This window comes from Conger conger, chromosome 6, assembly GCF_963514075.1.
Source record: "Conger conger chromosome 6, fConCon1.1, whole genome shotgun sequence".
In the NCBI taxonomy this organism is placed as follows: Eukaryota; Metazoa; Chordata; class Actinopteri; order Anguilliformes; family Congridae; genus Conger; species Conger conger.
This window is the reverse complement of record NC_083765.1, coordinates 43,519,220-43,539,978: the sequence shown is the minus strand read 5'-3', so window position 1 is coordinate 43,539,978 and position 20,759 is coordinate 43,519,220. Positions and strand designations below refer to the sequence as shown.

Genomic DNA, 20,759 nt, shown 5'->3' with positions numbered 1-20,759 from the left:
TAAGCAACAGGGGGCCATACAACGCAAGCGAAAATAACCAACAAACAAGAGCCAGGTAGGCTACCTATCAAAATAAATACAGCAGAAGCAGTCATGCAAATGAAAAAAAAACTGAACATACGAAATAAACGCAGACAAAGCAGCAGTGGTGTAGCCCTACAATAGATAAGCCCAACGTTACTGCGTGCAGGGCACAAACAATAATACAAAGATACACAATACACAGACAAACTATATATGTGCCTACCGTTAATAACAAGCGAACCTAGTTTTTAAATTGGCGAACCACACGCACTACTTGCAAAAAAACAACAAAACCCATGAGCGAAGTAGCCGAAGCATAAATCTCTGCACGCAACCAGGCATTTGCAAAGCCCGACAAACGAAGAAAGTTCCCGGTAAAACGTAAAGGGGTGTGTCCAATACGGGCCTGAGCAAGGAAGGCAACGCTGCCTCTAAATGCAGCTAGTCACGCAAACATCAGAGGCGGGGTTTGTTTGTTACACTGGCACAAAGGACAGTAGAACAGAAGTCACCATGCTGGGCTTTGTGATTCTCCTCTGGATCAGCTTTAGCCTCCTTATTCTGCTCTTCAGAACTAGGAGGCCCACAAACTTCCCCCCTGGACCTGGGCCCATCCCAATTTTCGGAAATCTGCTACAGCTGAACCTGGAAAGTCTTCCCAGCGATCTCACAAAGGTACAGTGAAAGCTAAAATCATGAGTAAGCATGTCTTTCTGTACACCCACTCAGAACCTGATCACGTCCCCAAAAAGGCATAGCAAATGTTCCAATCAATCATTTTTTGATTGGACTGTTTTTAAAGGTACAATAGGTAATTTTGGACTTCTAATGGTCAAGAGAGGAAAAGCAGCAACAAACATCTTGAAACCACAACACTGTTTATCCCTCCCCAATCCATGTATACGCACTGACATTGAAATGCCATCGGTTATGGCAATTAGAACCAATTTTCAACCAATGACCTTGAATTATTGTAGTTATGCAATGTTTTGGTAGAGTGTCAGACCGTCAACTGTATATTTTGAAACGCAAATTTAAGGACTATAAATGCAGGCAGAGGGTGAGTCAACATGTCTGTGAGCCTTGTTAAATGATAGTTAGGGATTTACAATGGTCTTGTAACAACATTTTAACACAAAAATCACACCAATTGTACCTTTAATATTATTTCTAGTAACAAAGGTTTGTGTATCACACTAACTAATTGCATATGCTGGTGCTATATGCATCTTTATGTGCATTAATTGTGTCTTATGTAGTCTCTCTGGATCAGAAAAATGTCTAAAATATAAACGTAATGTAAAATGCATTCGTTTCACATAACAATAAGGATGGCATTCATAAGCAGTTGCTGAAGAGAAGTGAGGCCCCCTCCTGGTGCAAATTCACCCAGATTCAACAGTTCTGAGTAATCTGTAGTGTGGAAAATGTTCACTGGGAGATGAATGAATAAGGGCACCTTTCTGTACGCCAACAAAACCTGATCATATGCTTTTGTATCTAGCACTGAAATGATGCGAAGCCTGCGGAGCTATGTCAGGCAGACAACTCGAAGGGCCGCCCCCTCACATGATGCTTACATCTAATGGGAGGAGCTAAATAAAGCACCAACCTTACTTGTTCAGGCCCTTGCTCATTTTGCACGCTCTGCCAGGCTATGCTGCCTGCTAGCTGTTGCCGCATCTGCCCTGATGCAATCATATAAAGCTGCCCTGATTCCTGGTTCATTCTGTATGCTAAAGCCATTGTGCTGCATGGCTCTTTCTGCTGCACTGCCTATTTTGGAATGCTGCCATTGCCCATATTGCATGCTATGTCCACTTTTGCTAGCTGTTTTGCTCAAATTATTTTGCTACACCTAATTCATGCGTTCAAAAATGTTTGTGCTCCCATCACCACCCCAGCGTCTACCGGTGAGCTCTGCTTCTCAGATCCCCATGAGGGGGTGTTAATAGCCACTCCCTGTTTCGGCAGGCTTTACAACAGGGAGTGGCAGAGCTGACCCCATGGTTTGTATTTACATTAAACCTCAATAAATATTGCGTAATTCATCATGAGTTGTCTGACTGGAAAGAGAGAGGCATGACAACCAATATCCAGTGCAGAATCTAGTGTATTAGTGTATTGGAGGAAATTGGCTGGAACAATCCATCTGTCGTCAGGATTGGAATATAGAAGAAGATAGAATTGTTATTTTTCATTGTTGTGCTCTACTAGGGCATTGAGGGAGTGTAGGTAGTACTTAGCACCTTGTTTACAAAAACTAATAAACTCAAGCTTCACCTTTATTGAAGCTAAAGACCAGGTTTGCGGTGCCAGGAAGGGAATGTACTGTAAGGTGCTGTTGGAAAGGCAACATACAGGTATGGCCATAGCTGTGATTAATTGTAAGCATGGTAGCTGTGGCCTATTGCCTAATTATTGTGGCTCACTCGAGAGAACACAGCTAGACCTGCTGCCCTCTCAGCACCCTGTGAATATCCCAGAAGATCAGCAGTTTCTGAGATACTCAAACTACACTGTCTGGCACCGACAATCATTCCATGGTCTGACATTTGGTCTGAGAAACAGCTGAACCTCTTGACCACATCTGCATGCTTTAATGCATTTACTTGCTGCCAAGTGATAGGCTGATTAAATATTTGCATTAACAAGCTGGTGTACAGGTCTACCTAATAAAGGGATCACTGAGTCTATATCACAGTCTTTGAGGTCAGTGAACTGCTGGTTATCCACCCTCCATTTACATGGGAGTGTATGGGTTTTCTTACAGGGTCAAAACAGCATGGTAAATCTATTTAAAATCTATGACGATGTGGTTCAAAGGTGTGTTGAATTGATATGGACTTACCCTGTCTCAAGCTCCTCTGGACAAGCCTGTTCATTTGACTTCTATTTCATTTCCCATTACAATTGTAAGCTGTCAGAGCGCTATGGGAAGGTCTACAGTATCTATCTTGGAAGCAAGTCAGCTGTGGTGCTCAATGGCCTGCAGGCAATGAGGGAAGCACTGGTCACTCAATCTGTGGAGTTTGTTGGACGACCCAAGGACCTTATGGTGAATCATCTAACAGAGGATACAGGTAAAAATCTAACCGTATATCATTTAAGATTATACCACACTAGTACAAAAATGTAAGCAATGTAAGTAAGAAACATGAGAATATTGTAATTATGGAAAAATTTATTTAAAAGGGTACACATATCATAACCAGTGACTTGAACCAGAGACAGACAAATCACATTCTCAAAGTAGTAGATATGTTCTGGTTTACAGATCCAGCACAGACCAGTTACAAGCTACAGAAAAAGACATGGACACTAGTCACCAGGAATTAAATGGTGCTCCAACTGTAGATGGCTCATGTGAATGACCTCAAGAAAAGTAATATACAAAGCTAAAATGGTTTGTGAATATAAAACAATGGCAAAAATAACTTTACTACAGAAATTAAAGGGTTATAAAAGCCAAATTTCTGGTATCACTTGATATTTATTTAACACTACTGCCCTCAGTGGCCTGGATGACTAACAACAAATTTGAATCTGTTAGGTATTATCATGACTGATGGGTCAATGTGGAAGGAGCACCGGAGATTTACTCTCACAACCCTACGAAACTTTGGCATGGGGAAACATACCATGGAGGAGAGGATTCTGGGAGAGATTTCCTACATAGCCTCACAATTGGAAAAGAATGCTGGTAGCACTTAATAACAAACAACTCAAATTTAAACCTCAATTTTCTTTGTGACCTTCTCTCTGTCTGTAGACATGAGAGTTCATCTTGAGTGCAATGTATTCTAACATGGGAAACATTAACCATAAACTAACAATTTAGGAATGTGACTAAAGCAGTACTAATATCTGCTTTGCTGCCATTTCTGAAAGGTAAGCCTACAGACCCCCAGACCCTACTCCACAAGGCCACATTCAATGTTATCTGTATGGTCCTGTTTGGGACTCGATTCAAGCACGAAGATGAGTTTCTGCAGCTCACTATTCGCAATTTGAGGGAAAGCTCAAGGATCATCAATGGCCCCTGGTCGATGGTAAATGCACCAAACTCAGTCCAAACAGTAGGCTGAGAGAAGCATGTTACTCTCTTTGATGGGGGACAATTTAAATGAAAATGAGAAATTAGATGAGAAATTAGGTTTTCAAACTCAAATTAAATTACAATACTTATTTTAAAAAGGCTAGGAATGGTCCTCAACGGATTCCATAACACAAAAAAACCACACACCACCCAGAAACAACATGGCAGTCCCAGTTTGTTGTTAGTCACCTTAGGTGCAACAAGTCATTCATTATTACATTATAAAAAGAAGAATGAACAATACATATTTCAACATTTTCATCTGGTCAAAAATGTAGACTATACTACCTTTGCTAATGAATAATCTTAAATGTTGTTTCTCTGCGGTCTCTTCTACACTCCAGATTTATGAAATGTTGCCCCTGCTGAGGTATCTGCCTCTGCCCTTCCAGAAAGTTTTTGAGAACAGGATAATTCTCAAAAAGCCGCTGGGTGACCAGGTGTCCCAACACAAGGAGTATCGGGTCCCAGGAGAGCCACGGGACCTAATTGACTGCTACCTAGATGAAATGGAAAAGGTACTACAGGACATGTTTGACGCCCATGCTCTCTACTTGCATATACAGTGCATCCGGAAAGTATTCACAGCGCTTCACTTTTCCCACATTTTGTTATGTTACAGCCTTATTCCAAAATGGAATAAATTCATTTTTTTCCTCAAAATTCTACACACAACACCCCATAATGACAACATGAAAGTAATGAGGCCACAGAGCAAAGTTACAATTTTTGCAAATTTATAAAAAATAAAAAACTAAGAATTCACATGTACATAAGTATTCACAGCCTTTGCTCAATACTTTGTTGATGCACCTTTGGCAGCAATTACAGCCTCACGTCTTTTTGAATATGATGCCACAAGCTTGGCACACCTATCTTTGGACAGATTCGCCAATTCCTCTTTGCAGCACCTCTCAAGCTCCATCAGGTTGGATGGGGAGCGTCGGTGCACAGCCATTTTCAGATCTCTCCAGAGATGTTCAGTCGGATTCTGGCTGGGCCACTCAAGGACATTCACAGAGTTGTCCTGAAGCCACTCCTTTGATATCTTGGCTGTGTGCTTAGGGTCGTTGTCCTGCTGAAAGATGAACCGTCGCCCCAGTCTGAGGTCAAGAGCGCTCTGGAGCAGGTTTTCATCCAGGATGTCTCTGTACATTGCTGCATTCATCTTTCCCTCAATCCTGACTAGTCTCCCAGTTCCTGTTCGCTGAAAAACATCCTCACAGCATGATGCTGCCACCACCATGTTTCATTGTAGGGATGGTATTGGCCAGGTGATGAGCGGTGCCTGGTTTCCTCCAAACATGACGCCTGGAATTCACGCCAATGAGTTCAATCTTTGTCTCATCAGACCAGAGAATTTTGTTTCTCATGGTCTGAGAGTCCTTCAGGTGCCCTTTGGCAAACTCCAGGTGGGCTGCCATGTGCCTTTTACTAAGGAGTGGCTTCCGTCTGGCCACTCTACCATACAGGCCTGATTGGTGGATTGCTGCAGAGATGGTTGTCCTTCCGGAAGGTTCTCCTCTCTCCACAGAGGAATGCTGGAGCTCTGACAGAGTGACCATCGGGTTCTTGGTCACCTCCCTGACTAAGGCCCTTCTCCCCCGATTGCTCAGTTTAGACGGGCGGCCAGCTCTAGGAAGAGTCCTGGTGGTTCCGAACTTCTTCCATTTACGGATGATGGAGGCCACTGTGCTCATTGACTTTAAAAGCAGCAGAAATTTTTCTGTACCCTTCCCCAGATTTGTGCCTCGAGACAATCCTGTCTCGGAGTTCTACAGACAATTCCTTTGACTTCATGCTTGGTTTGTGCTCCGACATGCACTGTCAACTGTGGGACCTTATATAGACAGGTGTGTGCCTTTCCAAATCATGTCCAATCAACTGAATTTACCACAGGTGGACTCCAATTAACCTGTAGAAACATCTCAAGGTTGATCAGTGGAAACAGGATTCACCTGAGCTCAATTTTGAGCTTCATGGCAAAGGCTGTGAATACTTATGTACATGTGATGTGAAAAAAAAATGTTCATGTTGTCTTTATGGGGTGTTGTGTGTAGAATTTTGAGGAAAAAAATGAATTTATTCCATTTTGGAATAAGGCTGTAACATAACAAAATGTGGGAAAAGTGAAGCTGATGATGGGTTCATATTTATCAATAGGCCACAGAAGTCGTGTTATCATTCCCTTTGAAAATATCTATGGTTCGTTAGCGTTTAGCATAGGTCTATGGGAGAAATTAATTATTTAAAATAAATTGTGACATTTGTTTGTATATGAAAAAATAATGCTTTCATCCTATTTTAATAATCAAAAAATCTGTGTAAATTTAAAAATCAAATGGCTACGCCTAAGTTGTTGGCAACTCGTCACACATTAACGACATCACAGTGCTGTATCCATATCTCGATGGGCTGTATTTTCAGTTACCATTCAGCCGCAGTGCCGATAGCTATTAGTCATTCATGTAATGAATTATATGTTTTTTAATACTTAATATGGTTCTATATATTGTGTTTATTCTTGCCATCGTTGGTGTTCTCATAAGTAGGCTAATTTATCAGAATCGTTGCTTTACATTTCTTTGCTGGCTACCAGTAGCATTGACAAGCCTGGGAACATTTCTTATGGAAGCGCAAGCTGTGACATAATAAAAGATGCGCTGTAGTCTTATTTGAAATGGTTATTTCGGTTGGAAAGTGGCATCGAAACTCAGTGGACCCGGTGCCGCTTAAGAGAGAAATGAGTCTGGATAACAACGTCCAAATATTAAACGCCATCTTAAATTACAGACTGACAAAAACAGTTATTTGAAAAGGCAATTCATTTTTCCCATTTTTTTTTTTTTTGCTTTGATCCATAAATCCATATTTGGGCAGCGTTTTTGCTCTGGGTTACGTCACACTTCCTGAGACCAATGGATTTCTGTCTTTACTTTCTTCATTGCTGTCCCTGTTAGAGGGGAGACGATGGCTCCTCCTTCAGTGAATATCAGCTGGTCAGTTACCTGTTGGACATCCTCTTTGCTGGAACAGAGACCAGCGCCAACACACTACTCAGTGCCTTTCTGTACATCACGACTCACCCAGATGTTCAGGGTGAGTTATTGGTTGCGTTTCTCTGGTTGCCTCTGCATGAGACTGAATTGCTCACAGCTGCAACTGCCTTTATGGTTGAGAACAGCCTCTCCCAGCTCAATGACGTGTGCCATTTCTCCCTGTGGTCTCCAGAGAGGTGTCAGAAGGAGATCGATGAGGTGCTTGGGGAGAAGGAGCAGGCCACATTTGAGGACAGGCACAGGATGCCCTACACACAGGCCATGATCCACGAGATTCAGCGAGTCGCCGACACAGCACCTCTCGCTGTGTTCCATGCCACCACCAAAGACACACGGCTGATGGGCTACGATATCCCCAAGGTGAGGCCACAGAGCATCAATGTTGGGGAGATGCTTAACCACATGTAACTTCCTGACTGATGAGAAACACTTCACTGTTTGCCCACTGAGTTGTATAGTGGTTCTCCCTGTGTGCAACCGAAGGCAATGCTCACATGCGAGTCATGGCCACGGTACAAGAAAACAATCATTTTATTTAAGTGATTTTTTGCAGTTTTGCAAACTTCATTTGTGGTTGCTTGGCTTCGCTACTGTGAAGTCATTGGCAAGTTGAACAACAGCTTTCAGAGTAGTTTCCGCAGTACAGCAAAGCATCATTTACTAGACAGGATGGTGCTAGAAACAGAAACCCTGGTTCCAACACTACTCCACCTACTGGAGTTCCTCTGACTAAATTGAATTCCCTCTTTTCATTACATTACATTATTATTGGCATTTGGCAGACGCTCTTATCCAGAGTGACGTACAGTTGATTAGACTAAGCAGGAGACAATCCTCCCCTGGACCAATGCAGGGTTAAGGGCCTTGCTCAAGGGCCCGACGGCTGTGTGGATCTTATTGTGGCTATACCGGGATTATAACCACCCAGTCATTTACCTTAACCACTACACTACAGGCCGCCCCCAATATCTCTCTCTTTGTCTCCTTCCCCCTCATCCCTCCATCTTGTCTTCCCTGTCTGTTCTGGTTTCAGGGAACCATCATCATCCCCAACCTCTCCTCAGTACTGAATGAGGAAAGCCAATGGAAGTTTCCTCATGACTTCAACCCCTCCAACTTCCTAAACGATCAGGGGGAGTTTGTGAAGCCAGAGGCCTCCATGCCTTTCTCTGCGGGTAAGAATCACACAGTTCCTGTGCAGATTTTCTTTGGGTTGTTAAACTGAATAACTAGTGGAATAGCTGCTTGTAATTGATGTAATTCAACATTTGGGGAGACCCTTTTAACCCTTTAACTGACTTATGAACCGTGCGGTAGAGCTGACTTTGACAGTGAAAAAAACCATGAGAAGAAAAAAAAAAATCTGAACAGCAGCATGATTGGCAATGGGCTTCAACCCCCCTCAATCAATTACCATGAAAAGTAAGTAGTAAATGACCACTTCATTAATTGTCCTAATTCCACAGACCAGTGCTCCCCAATAATGTCACGTAAAATGGCATAGACACGCCTTACTCCTCTAATTCCAGCCCCATGTAAAATCAGTGTGAAAAGTATCATTCAAAAGAAAAAGAATAATGCTAATTAAAATGAAGAATAATTAATAGAAATTAAAAATAATTACATAATAATTATTAAATAATTATAACTCAAACATTATGGAATGGAAATGTTTTTCACCTTTGAATCCTTTCCGTTATACTATTTGACTTCGTACTTCGTACAGATTGCCATGACACAGTGTGTGGGTGTGTGTGTGTGTGTGTGTGTGTGTGGGTGTGTATGTGTGTGTATGGTGTGTGTGTGTGTGTATGGTGTGTGTGTGTGTGTATGTGTGGGTGTGTATGGTGTGTATGGTGTGTATGGTGTGTGTGTGTGTGTGTGTGTGCGCGGGTGTGTGTGTGTGTGTGCATGTTGCAGGGCCTCGGCTGTGTCCAGGAGAGGGTCTCGCACGCATGGAGCTCTTCTTGATTCTCGTGACACTCTTACGCCGCTTCAAGTTTGTCTGGCCTGAAGACGCAGGGGTGCCTGACTACACCCCTATTTTTGGTGCGAATCACACACCCAAACCGTACAGAATGGGTGTTAAAGTAAGAGGCAGTTCAAATCAGTGAAATTGGCCTTGAAAATTACAGTTTGTGTGTGTACGGGAGAGCAGGGTAAGTTGTCACATGAGTAAATTGTTACACTGTTAATTTCTTCAAAACAACAGGGATTATCACAAAAATCTAATAGTATTTTTATGCTCTGAGGTATGGTCACATGTGGTCAGTCACACTAATCTGAAGCGAGGACAGTTTTCTTATTTTTCTTACTTACTTTTTTAGGTACAAATGTTAAACAGATATATAGGTTTGTACCACATAGAGGAGATGATAAAGTATCATCTCATACATAAGGTGACCTTGAGATATAGTCATAATTAACAAACATGTCAGTTTGGGGTAAGTCTCACATTTCCCCACTACAAATTGACATATTGAATTGCTCTAAAATCATGGTGATAGTGTGTAATCAGCACCTCGGTGATATAATAGTACAAATGTTATTGTAAATGGATTAGGTATACTGTACAATGCAAGACAGGCTTTCATCTGAGTCTGACTATCAGATAAATGTTCGAACCCATGACCAAAGTAATAATAATAATAAAAAAAGTGTTTTCACAATGACTTGGTGTTCTTTGCTGAAAAGATGCAATGTGACAACTTACTCCACATAGTTTGACTGATGGGGCAAGTTGTCACAAGTGTATACCCTCCACTTAACGGTCTATAACTGTACTGAAATAACATATGAAGATGTAATGAATACAAAACATATGTCTGAGACTTCCTTCTTTCATTTGGTATGACATGTATTCCATTGTGATGTATTGTGCCAAAGAAATTTAAGAAGGAATGAACAATTTGTTCAATATGCCCTGCAATCCCCAACTTCCGGAGCTGCAGTGACAGCAAGCACATTCTGATTGGGGCAGCAGCTCTCCACCCACAAGGAGCCGTTGTATAGATAAATGAACTTTCCAACTGGACATGTCCAGGAGGGAGTTTATTGCTTGCAAGCCACGGTAAACAAAATAACTACTGAAGTGCATATTTTGCCAAGCAATATAGCTACTAGCTGTAGTTGGTTAAAGAAGTAATAAAATAAAAAATGCAATGCCACCATTTTGTGTTGGAGGATACATGTCAGCGACCACACAGAGAATGGCAGGAGCACATTATAATCTGGAAAAGAACTAATGAAACAGACAGATTTAAAGATAAGGTAGAAGTGATAATCAGGTGTGCATGATAATCAGGAAGTGAGACACAGGTGAAATGAATGAATGGACTTGTGCTTGCGTGGACACAGCTGGTGAGCCCCGGCAGTAGGAAAATTAGTTCTGGATTAAAACATGCATTTTTGCATGAGTAACTGTGGCATTACATTTGGAATGAAATCTTGACGATTCATCACATAGCTGGATGGATGGATAATACTCTGGGTAAGTGGAAACACTTTAATTTCATTTTTGGGTTAAACTGCATCTTAGAATTTCTCCCTGGGAGGATTAGCCCCCGCCTAGTCTAATCAACTGTTTGGATAAAATCTGTAAATAAATAATGAAGGGATTTCAAACCTGCTTGGATCCCAACCTAGTAAAAGTAAAAGAGTAAATCATTGAAAGTACAAACATCAGAGGTTGCCTTATACAGTGGTGCAAAGGACAGTAGAACAGAAGTTAACATGCTGGGCTCCGTGATTCTCCTCTGCATCAGCTTCAGCCTCTTTATCCTCTTCGTCAGAACTAGGAGGCCCACAAACTTCCCCCCCGGACCTCGACTCATCCCTATATTCGGAAACCTGCTGCAGCTGAACCTAGTTGATCTTCTCAATGATCTGAAGAAGGTACAGTAAAACCTAAAATCATGAGTAAGTGCACTTAGAAAGCTGAGACCCACATTCACCAAGATTCAACAGTACTGTATTGTAGTGTGGAAAATGTTCACTCGGAGAGTTCACATTAATGCACAATATCCTTCGAGGTAAAACTATGGAGAAAATATGGGTATTCTCTATTTAGAAGTAGGCATCGCAAAATCATTTTGTTGTTGTAAAATGTCAACCTTTTTGGCCATACAATCTGAAGAACTGTTTTTGCCAAAGCACAACAGAGTGCTTTTTGAAAATGCTACAGTTTTGTTACACAGTCAGAAAAATGCACTGTTGTTTTTTGCAAGCCTCACAAACTATCCATCATTGGAAATGTAATTTCATGAGCTGAAATGCTTCTCAGTCGTTACTTTAATACCATACCACTAGGGAGAAAATATAATGAATACTAATGTGACTCTCTCAAGTTCTGCCCAACATGGCTGTTCATTTGATTTCTTCCTTTGCAAATGTAAGCTGTCCGAGAGCTATGGGAAGGTCTACAGTATCTATCTTGGGAGGAAGCCAGTTGTGGTGCTCAATGGCCTGCAGGCAATGAAGGAAGCACTGGTCACTCAATCTGTGGAGTTTGCTGGACGACCCAAAGACCATATTGCAATTGACCTAACAGAGAGGAAAGGTAAAAATATAACCTTACACTGTTAAAAAATCTAACCACTCATCCTCTCTATTTGTCATGTCTTATGAAGACATAAATATCATGAGAATATTGTAATTCTGAAAAATTCTATTTAAAACGGTATGAGGCAAAGGTAAAGTAAAACACAAAACATTCTCCATATATATATATATATATTTTTTTTTTTTTCAGATTTAGCCTAAATACAGCGTCTTCTTCAAGTTTGTGGTTGAGTCCTCGACGTCTCAAATTATTGTTGCATTCATATTTGTAGACTGCATGTGTGGACGTGCATGCTCCACTCGGTTTGCCAAACACTCGCTTTATTAACCCCTTAAGTATTACCTTTTTTCTTGACACAAGCTTGAAAATTACATACCCAAAATAAAATGGTTACTATTCTTGAACCCTTTTGACGACAGGCATAATCCTGGTGTCTTCTGAAAGGTAACCCTTTGGGGTTTGTTTCCAAAGTATTACAAAAACAAAGTTACAGGAGCTGAAAGACAGTGGAATATTTTTGAGTGGATCCAGTTTATTGTATGCCTGGCATGCAAATACATACAATGGAGCCACACTGGACAAATCCCCTTTCATATTTGATGGTAATATCTCCAAAAATGAGCATTCTGCAGTGCTTCATCTAGCTATGTCCAGGCAGTTTGAAAAAAGAAAAAGTCATTAGGAAACTCCAAAAGGACACATGGAAATTAAATCATATGATGGGTCTTATGATGTGAAAAATAATGTATTTTACTGACTAAAGTAAGACTTACAAAATGTGTTTGCACTTCACCCCACCTGTCACTCTCCCTCTCCTTGTGCTTTCCTCAGACAGCAACAGGTCGAGAAGAGTGTAAAACAATAATAACATATTGTATGCTAATATATTGATTGAGGTCCATTGATTGACACAATTTCACATGCTATTTATTATTCAAAAGCAGGAATCTTCCTTATTCATAAGCATTTAGACACTGATATAAAATGGGGTCACATCAATGAAAATTGATGTGCCCTTTATATTGGAGCCAAATGTGTTTTCATGTTCTTCCTCAGATATATTCACTTGAGAATCTCAAGAAGCTATAGAGATGAGAGCTTCCTTTAAAATACTCCAAAGTAAGTGCTCTATTTAGAAAAAATGTTTGGTAGTAAAACGTCAACCTATTTGGCCATACAATCTCAAGAACTGTTTTTGCCAAAGCGTAACAATCTCAGAGTGCATATTGAAAATGATACAATTTCATGAAATTGGACAAATACTGTTTTTTTTTAAGCAAGCCTAACAAACTATCCATCATTAGAAACATAATTTCATGAACTAAAATGCTCTCAATCAATACTTCAATAAATATTCATTTTTGAAAATCAGATTAAATTTTAAATTATATATTTAAATAAAAAGCTTTATTTAGCACGTCTGTTAAATCCGAGTTTTAGAATCTTAAATCTTGAAGAAAATGCTGTATTTAGTTGTATGTGAGGTGTTTTACTTCACATTTGGCACCCTATGAAAAGGGTGTAAAATTCTGGTACCACTCAATATTTATGAATATTGTATTAAGAATATTGCCACCAGTGGCCTGGAGGACCAACAACTTTGAATCTCTTAGGGGTTGTCATGACTGACGGGTCAATATGGAAGGAGCACCGGAGATTTGCCCTCACAACCCTACGGAACTTTGGCATGGGGAAACGATCCATGGAGGAAAGGATTCTGGGAGAGATTTCCTACATAGTTACACATTTGGAAAAGAATGCTGGTAGCACTTAAACTCCTCTACACATCTGCTTCCTTTGTGGCCCTCTCACTGAATGTAGACCTTAGAGTTCAGCTGTGTGCCATGTTTTTTGACCCATAAACTATAAACATATTAAGAAATGTGACTTACGAGGGGCACTAATCTCTACTTTGCCGCCATTTCTGGAAGGTAAAACTACAGACCCCCAGACCCTGTTCCACGAGGCCACATTCAACATTATCTGTACTGTCCTGTTTGGGACTCGATACAAACATGAAGATGAGTTTCTGCAGCTCAACATCCACTGTATCAGAGAAACGGCAAAGATCATCAATGGCCCCTGGTCCATGGTAAGTGCAACAAACTCAGTCCAAACAGTAGAGAGTTCTTGTGTACACACTTTGACAGAAGACAATTTCATGTGACCTACTGGGAAGATGGCTACTTAGTGCTTCTTCTCTGCAGTCTCTCCTCTTTATTGACTTATTTTCACATAAATAACCAACTTAAAAGATCTATACCAACAGTTTATTAAGACTATTAATCAAGATGTCCAGATATGTCCAAGATGGTGTAGGAACACAGTTTCAGAATTGAAGCGATTGGTTCCTCCATACCTACAAACTCTTTGGAAGGGTGGCAGGAAGACAGCCCTTACTGAGCACAATAAACAAAACCAAGCATCTGAAGTTTGTCAAACGTCATTGCAATTATTACTGGAAGTGAGTGGTCAGATGAGACCAAAAGTTAACGTTTTGGCCATACACACCATCAACCTGTTTGGCGGCAAACCCTTAAACTTACTATCAATTATGGAGGTGGGTCATTGATGTTTTGGATATGTTTTGCTGCCAGTGCTCCACAATGAATTCAATAAAGTACCAGGAAATTTGGGCTGAAAATCTGGTTGCCTCTGCCAGGAAGCAGAGATGGAAACAGCAGGAACACGACTCTAAACATACACTCAGTGAGCACTTTATTAGGTATTTGTTCTACTTTTTTAGACTTAAGTCTTCTGCAGCTGTAGCGTATCCACTTAGAGTTTTGACACATTGTGTTCAGAGATGCTCTTCTGCATACCACTGTAATGCGTGTTTATTTGACCTCATGAACAAAACTTTTCTGCTCACAGAACTGGTGCTCACTGGATGTTTTTGTTTTTCACACCATTCTCTGCAAACTTTGGAGACTGTTGTGTGTGAAAATCCAAGGAGATCAGCAGTTTCTGAGATACTCAAACCACCCTGTCTGGCACAAACAATCATTCCATGGTCAAAGTCACTTAGATCCCCATTCTCACATTTGATCTGAAGAACAGCTATACCTCTTGACCATGTCTACTTGCTTTTATATATTTAGTTGCTGCCACATGCTGATTCAATATTTGCATTAACAAGCTGGTGTACAGGTCTACCTAATAAAGTGATCACTGAGGGCACATAAAAATCCACACACAAATGTTTAAGTGAAAACAACGACCATGTTTTGCAATGGCCATCTCAGTCTCCAGACATAAATCCCATGAAAAACCTGTGGTCTGAACTGAGAGGGGGATCAATAAGCATAAACCCAAGGATGTCAATGATCTTGAAAAGTTCTGCTTGGAGAAATCCCTCCAAAATCCACTAACCTGCTCACAAATTATAGGAATAAAATCATGAATTTCATCTTGGCCCGGGGTGTTTAGTACACAAAGTTTTAAAGTGGCAATAGGTATGAAACCTGTTTTGTGGGGAATTTTCTTTCTTTTTTTTACACTTTGGTTGACTCCCATTTAATCATTAATGAAGCACACTGCTTTACATATGTTGGAGAAAATAAAGCTTATGTCAATGACTGTATTGTTTTTTATTTTACAGTATTCTTTTTTCCCACTGTACACATACACAGATAAGCATGAATATACCTGAAAAACATGTCATCTTCCACACTGCAGATTTACGAAATGTTACCGCTGCTCAGGAACCTCCCCCTGCCCTTCCAGAAGGCCTTTGAGAACAGGGACCTGATGAAAAAGTCACTGGGAGACCAGGTGTCCCAACACAAGAAGTCTTGGGTCCCAGGAGAGCCATGGGACCTAATTGACTGCTACCTAGACAAAATGGAAAAGGTACCATAGTACATGTTTAACCACCATGCTCTCTGCATCCACATCCATATGACCCCCAGTCCAAACTTGAATCCCTATTCGACTACGCAGTACACAGGGATTCTTAAAAATTTGTAGCAGGTACAGTGTCAGTAAAGCCAGGGCGTAACATTCAATTGTATCACATTGTGACCTGTTCCAAATAATGGAACTCGGTGATCATGGGTTCATATTTACGAATGGAAGTATCTCCTTGCTGTCTCTGTTAGAGAGGAGATGATGGCTCCTCCTTCAGTGAAGAACAGCTGGTCTTTTATCTGCTGGACCTCCTCTTTGCTGGAACAGACACCAGCTCCAACACCCTCCTCACAGCCTTCCTGTACCTCATGACTCACCCAGATGTTCAGGGTGAGTTATCAGTTGTGTTTCTATGGTGACCGCTGCATGAAACTTGAAACTCAAATGCACAGTTGCAACAGTCTTCATGGTGGAGAACAACTTCTCCCAGCTCAATGACGTGTGCCATCTCTCCCTGTGGTCTCCAGAGAGGTGTCAGAAGGAGATCGATGAGGTTCTTGGAGAGAAGGAGCAGGTATCTTTTGAGGACAGGCACAGGATGCCCTACACACAGGCTGTGATCCACGAGGTTCAGCGAGTCGCCGACACGGTGCCACTCAGCGTGATACACGCCACCACCAAAGACACACGGCTGATGGGCTACGATATCCCCAAGGTGAGGCCACATCCTTTACTAGCAGGATGGTAACTCCCTCTTTGTCGCCTTCCCCCTCATCCCTCCATCTTGCCATCCCTGCCTGTTCCGGTTTCAGGGAACCCTCGTCATCCCCAACCTCTCCTCTGTACTGAGTGAAGAAAACCAGTGGAAGTTTCCTCATGAGTTCAACCCCTCCAACTTCCTTAACGATGAGGAGGAGTTTGTGAAGCCAGAGGCCTTCATGCCCTTCTCTGCAGGTAAGAATCAGACAGTTCCTGTGCAGTGATTTTGCTTTTGGAAAAAGTGGAATAACTAGTGGAATACTAGTTGGGAACTGGCACAAGACCAATAGCATTGAAAAGGCTATTTACACCCTGTAAATATTGTACAATTAAAACGTCATTCAAAAAAGTAAAAGTACATGTAAGACCTGAATTGTGTGCTTAATGGATCGTCATAGTCCAAAACAACTGCATATAGTGTTTCTGTCAGCAGCTGGTTATGATCAATATAATTGCAGGGCTCTTTGGAAAACCAAGTTTGAGAACAATGATTTCCAAATGAAAATGAATTAGTGTCGGCCCTTCTTTCAGGAAAAGTCTGAAAAGAACAGTACTGTGTAAAAGTTTTAGGCTGGTGTGAAATGCTGTAAAATAGGAATGCTTTCAAAAATAGAAATGTTAGTAGTTTATTTTTTATCAATTAACAAAATGCATGAACAGAAGAAGTGAATGAACAGAAGAAAAATCTAAATTAATCAATATTTAGTGACCACCCTTTGCCTTCAAAACAACATCAATTCTTCGAGGTATACTTATATCGTTTTTGAAGGAACTCGGCATAAAATAAACGAAAACGTGGACTGGATGCACATAGACTAACACGTAATACAGACGGCTCCAGATTAGGGAGTAGACATTTGCATAGGGTTAGGAGACGTAGTGCTAGTGAGAGATAGGTGCGAACACTTCGCTGAAACTAAGCAAGTAATCAATGATTGAACAGAGGCGGAGTTACAGAGCAGACTAGAAAAGGGAGATAATTGGTAGTGAGTTAGTTACGTGTCTAAATGTAAATACCCAAAATAAGTGACTGTTAGTTCATTAGTTAGACAGACAGTAAGTGTATTAATATGATTAGTACTGTACAATATCTAAGTTAGCAGTAGTTAGTAAGAATAGTGCTTTACAACATTAACTAGCGAAAGAAGCCGGAAGTAAGAAATGCGAGGCTGGAAGAAACGTTTGAAATCCGGAAACTACCGAAACCACCCGAATAGTGGAATAGTGGAGCACGCAGAAAATGGCATGAAAACATCCTGACACAGACATAACAGGGGATGACGAAATGTAATAAACAGTAATGGATGGGAAACAGAAAACGAGATATAATAATGAAAAATAATAAATTACAAGAATAATAATAATAAACTAACAGACCACACTCAGTTTTGAACCTTCCTACACAGCCATTTCTGTTTCAGTTAATGATTGCGTTTCAACCTACGTATTGAATTAGCTTCTGTTTGGTATAAGTGTTTAATCACACACAATACCTAGAAGAATTGATGCTGGTTTGAAGGCAAAGGGTGGTTACGCCAAATATTTATTTGATTTAGATTTTTCTTCTGTTCTTTGCATTTTGTTAAGTAATAGAAATAAACTATTATAATTTCTATTTTTGAAAGCATTCTTACTTTATAGCAGTTTTTCACACCTGCCTTTTGCACAACAATAATCCATGGAAATGAATATATAGTGATGAGGCTTAAGGACTAATTTTTTCTCCTTTCATTTCATTCATTTTTCCAAAGATTATTTCGAAATGACGTCAGCACTTGTATTCATTTGTGCAAACATCCATTGACTTAACATCCATTGTCATATTTTGACAATGTCTTTTTAACAATGGGCTGTGAATTATCACTGTTGTCTCTTTTGATGAAATTTGCAATTTCATGCAGATATGATTTGGCCGATTTATATTGAATTACAGTGACTGGAGTACTTCAACATTCAAAATATACAGTGTAGTGTGTATCAATTTGGACAGTGAAGCAAATTTTGGCTCTGTACTCCAGCACATTGGATTTGAAAGGAAACAATGAATATGACATTAAAGACTGTCAGCTTTCTACTCCCCTTTTTCTAAATACATTTTTCACATTTCAGGGGACCAAAAGTAATTGGACAAATGGGTGCTCAGCTGTTCCTTGGCCAACTGTGTCACTGAATATGAAAATGAATTTGATGTACAAGAAAGCTAACAAAACGCTACAGACTGCATCCGCAACAGCAGCAAACATTTCAAAATTTGATTTGCAATCATTACCAGTCTACCAGTCTACCCTTGCCCCACACCCCATGCCCCCCACCTGTCCTGTGTACAGTGATGGAACTGCCTTTGGGATGTTTGAAGTTTATATATTGTTTTCTTTTGACAGTTTGACATGACACAGTGTGTGTGTGTTGCAGGGTCTCGGGTGTGTCTGGGAGAGGGTCTCGCACGCATGGAGCTCTTTCTGATTCTTGTGACGCTGCTACGCCGCTTCAAGTTCGTCTGGCCTGAAGAGGCAGGGGTACCTGACTACACCCCTGTTTTTGGTGTCACTCAGACACCCAAAACGTACAGAATGGGTGTTAGACTGAGGCAGTTCAACTCAGTAAACTCATAAAATGGTCACAATCATAAGGGTGTTGCTTGGAATCACTGTCCTTGAAAAATACAGCTTTGTGTGTGTGTAGGGGAGAGTGGGGTACACTTGAGTAAGTTGTCACCCTTTTCATTTCTCCAAAACAAGAGGGATTTTCTTGTGTGACTTCATGCTCTGACGTAAACCTGTTCACATGTGGTCAGTCACACTAATCTGAAGTGAGGACAGTTTTCTTATTTTTCACCTTCAAAGATATTTCAAATTTTATGTAAAAATAACTTTTTTAGGTTCAAATGTTAAACACATATATATTGATACTGCGTAGAGGAGAGAATAAAATGTCTTCTCATACATAAGCTGACCTTGAGATATAGCCATAATGAATAAACGTGTTGTGGAAAAAAAAAAAAAAAAGAGTCTTGACGGTCAGAGATTTGCTGGTCAGCTGGTCCTTTGATAGTTATTTGGTTTTGAATTAAATAATAATAATTGTAAAAAAAAAATTTCACAATGGCTTGGTGTTCTTTGCTGAAAAAATGCTATGTGACAACTTACTTCACATGCAGCAGATTTCCTGGGCCCATCCCAATTTTCAGAAATCTGCTGCAGCTGAACCTGGAAAATCTTCCCAACGAACTCACAGAGGTACAGTGAAAGCTAAAATCATGAGTAAGTATGCCTTTCTGTACATCCATTCAGAACCTGATCACGTCCCCATGAAGGGATATCGGCCATGGCAATTAGAACCAATTTTCAACCAATGACCTTGAATTATTGTACAGTTATGCAATGTTTTGGTAGAGTGTCAGACCGTCAACTGTATATTTTGAAATGCGAATTTAAGGACTATAAATCTAAAATTTCCCTCGGGATGAATAAAGTATCTATCTATCTATCTATCTATCTTGAGACGGGTGCGTGGGGGTTGGACCCAAAATGCACGACTCAGAAACAATAGTTAGATAAAGTCCCGTCAGGGCTTTATTCGGGACGAATCCCAGGAGCGTGGTCAAAACAAGCAAAGTCCATACACGTAGATCCAGCCAAACAAACAATAAACAAACAAAAAGCACGGTGCCGATGAAAGAGGCGAACTCGTAGTCGGTAGACGTGCAGGGAGGTCCGGTAGCAGGAGAGCTGTCAGCGGGGCAGAAGTACAGGCGGACGGCAGGCAGGGTCGTAGTCGAGGGCGATGCAGAAGTCGAGACCATAAAACAATCAGCGAGGCAAAGGTACAAAAACGGTAGGCGAGGACGTGGTCAAAAACAAACGATGGTACACGAAACAGAAATCAATAAACAATGGTCGGTAAACAGGCTTGGCTCTTAACGAGTAATCAATGACAGTAATACTCAAGAGTTGCTTTGACGTACAAGAGGCAGACAATTTCGCAACGAACAGTTGCGCGACTGGGCTATAAATGTAGGTGTAGACAGGTGTAGACAATTAGTTAGAGCGCAGCAAGGAAATGGAAAACAGGTGCGATGGATGACAGGTTTAACAAGGTAATTAGTAATCGTTAGTAATAAACCTATCCTGCCCTAGCGTTAGTAAATTAGTAAATTACATGTTTACCTCACACTAAACATCAAAAAGACTAAAGAAATCATCATCGACTTCAGGAGACACAGAGGGGACCTTTCTCCCCTAACCATCAAGGGAGAGGAAGTGGAGAGGGTCTCCTGCTTTAAGTTCTTGGGCACCCACATCACTGAGGACCTCAAATGGACAGCCAACTCCACAGCACTGGTAAAAAAGGCCCAACAGCGGCTCTATTTTTTAAGGACACTCAAGAAAACCAACTTGTCTGCTGAGCT

At 40.8% G+C, this 20,759-nt stretch overlaps 2 protein-coding genes across 5 annotated transcripts; both read left to right on the top strand.

Moving 5' to 3' along the window:
* The first annotated feature begins 521 nt into the window (after positions 1–521).
* Positions 522–9,808, top strand: LOC133130431 (cytochrome P450 2F2-like). Of its 3 annotated transcripts, XM_061245027.1 has the most exons (9): positions 522–699; positions 2,945–3,107; positions 3,578–3,727; positions 3,916–4,076; positions 4,468–4,641; positions 7,084–7,222; positions 7,355–7,542; positions 8,216–8,357; positions 9,103–9,808. In XM_061245027.1, exons 1-9 carry the CDS (start codon positions 538–540, stop codon positions 9,294–9,296), a joined length of 1,473 nt encoding a protein of 490 aa, XP_061101011.1. In that variant the 5' UTR covers positions 522–537; the 3' UTR covers positions 9,297–9,808. The 3 variants fall into 3 exon arrangements, with proteins under 3 accessions (XP_061101011.1, XP_061101010.1, XP_061101009.1); XM_061245026.1 differs by having other exon boundaries at positions 4,516–4,641; positions 7,084–7,542; XM_061245025.1 differs by having other exon boundaries at positions 7,084–7,542.
* Positions 9,809–10,234: 426 nt separating this feature from the next.
* LOC133130433 (cytochrome P450 2F2-like) lies at positions 10,235–18,980 on the top strand. 2 transcript variants are annotated; one of them, XM_061245029.1, is made up of 10 exons: positions 10,235–10,672; positions 10,974–11,076; positions 11,578–11,740; positions 13,357–13,506; positions 13,675–13,835; positions 15,422–15,595; positions 15,844–15,982; positions 16,120–16,307; positions 16,405–16,546; positions 18,764–18,980. In XM_061245029.1, the coding sequence occupies exons 3-10, from the start codon at positions 11,656–11,658 to the stop codon at positions 18,961–18,963; spliced, it is 1,239 nt and encodes a 412-aa protein (XP_061101013.1). In that variant the 5' UTR covers positions 10,235–10,672; positions 10,974–11,076; positions 11,578–11,655; the 3' UTR covers positions 18,964–18,980. The 2 variants fall into 2 exon arrangements, with proteins under 2 accessions (XP_061101013.1, XP_061101012.1); XM_061245028.1 differs by lacking the exon at positions 10,235–10,672 and having other exon boundaries at positions 10,834–11,076.
* The last annotated feature ends 1,779 nt before the right edge of the window (positions 18,981–20,759 follow it).

Bases quoted from the DNA above. Each gene is read 5' to 3' on its own strand.
- LOC133130431 (XM_061245025.1), top strand. From the start codon at position 538: ATGCTGGGCTTTGTGATTCTCCTCTGGATCAGCTTTAGCCTCCTTATT. The intron at 3,108-3,577 runs GTAAAAATCTAA...TGAATCTGTTAG, and splicing joins TCATCTAACAGAGGATACAG to GTATTATCATGACTGATGGG. The intron at 4,077-4,467 runs GTAAATGCACCA...TCTACACTCCAG, and splicing joins TCAATGGCCCCTGGTCGATG to ATTTATGAAATGTTGCCCCT.
- LOC133130433 (XM_061245028.1), top strand. From the start codon at position 10,915: ATGCTGGGCTCCGTGATTCTCCTCTGCATCAGCTTCAGCCTCTTTATC. The intron at 13,836-15,421 runs GTAAGTGCAACA...TCCACACTGCAG, and splicing joins TCAATGGCCCCTGGTCCATG to ATTTACGAAATGTTACCGCT. The intron at 15,596-15,843 runs GTACCATAGTAC...TGTCTCTGTTAG, and splicing joins ACCTAGACAAAATGGAAAAG to AGAGGAGATGATGGCTCCTC.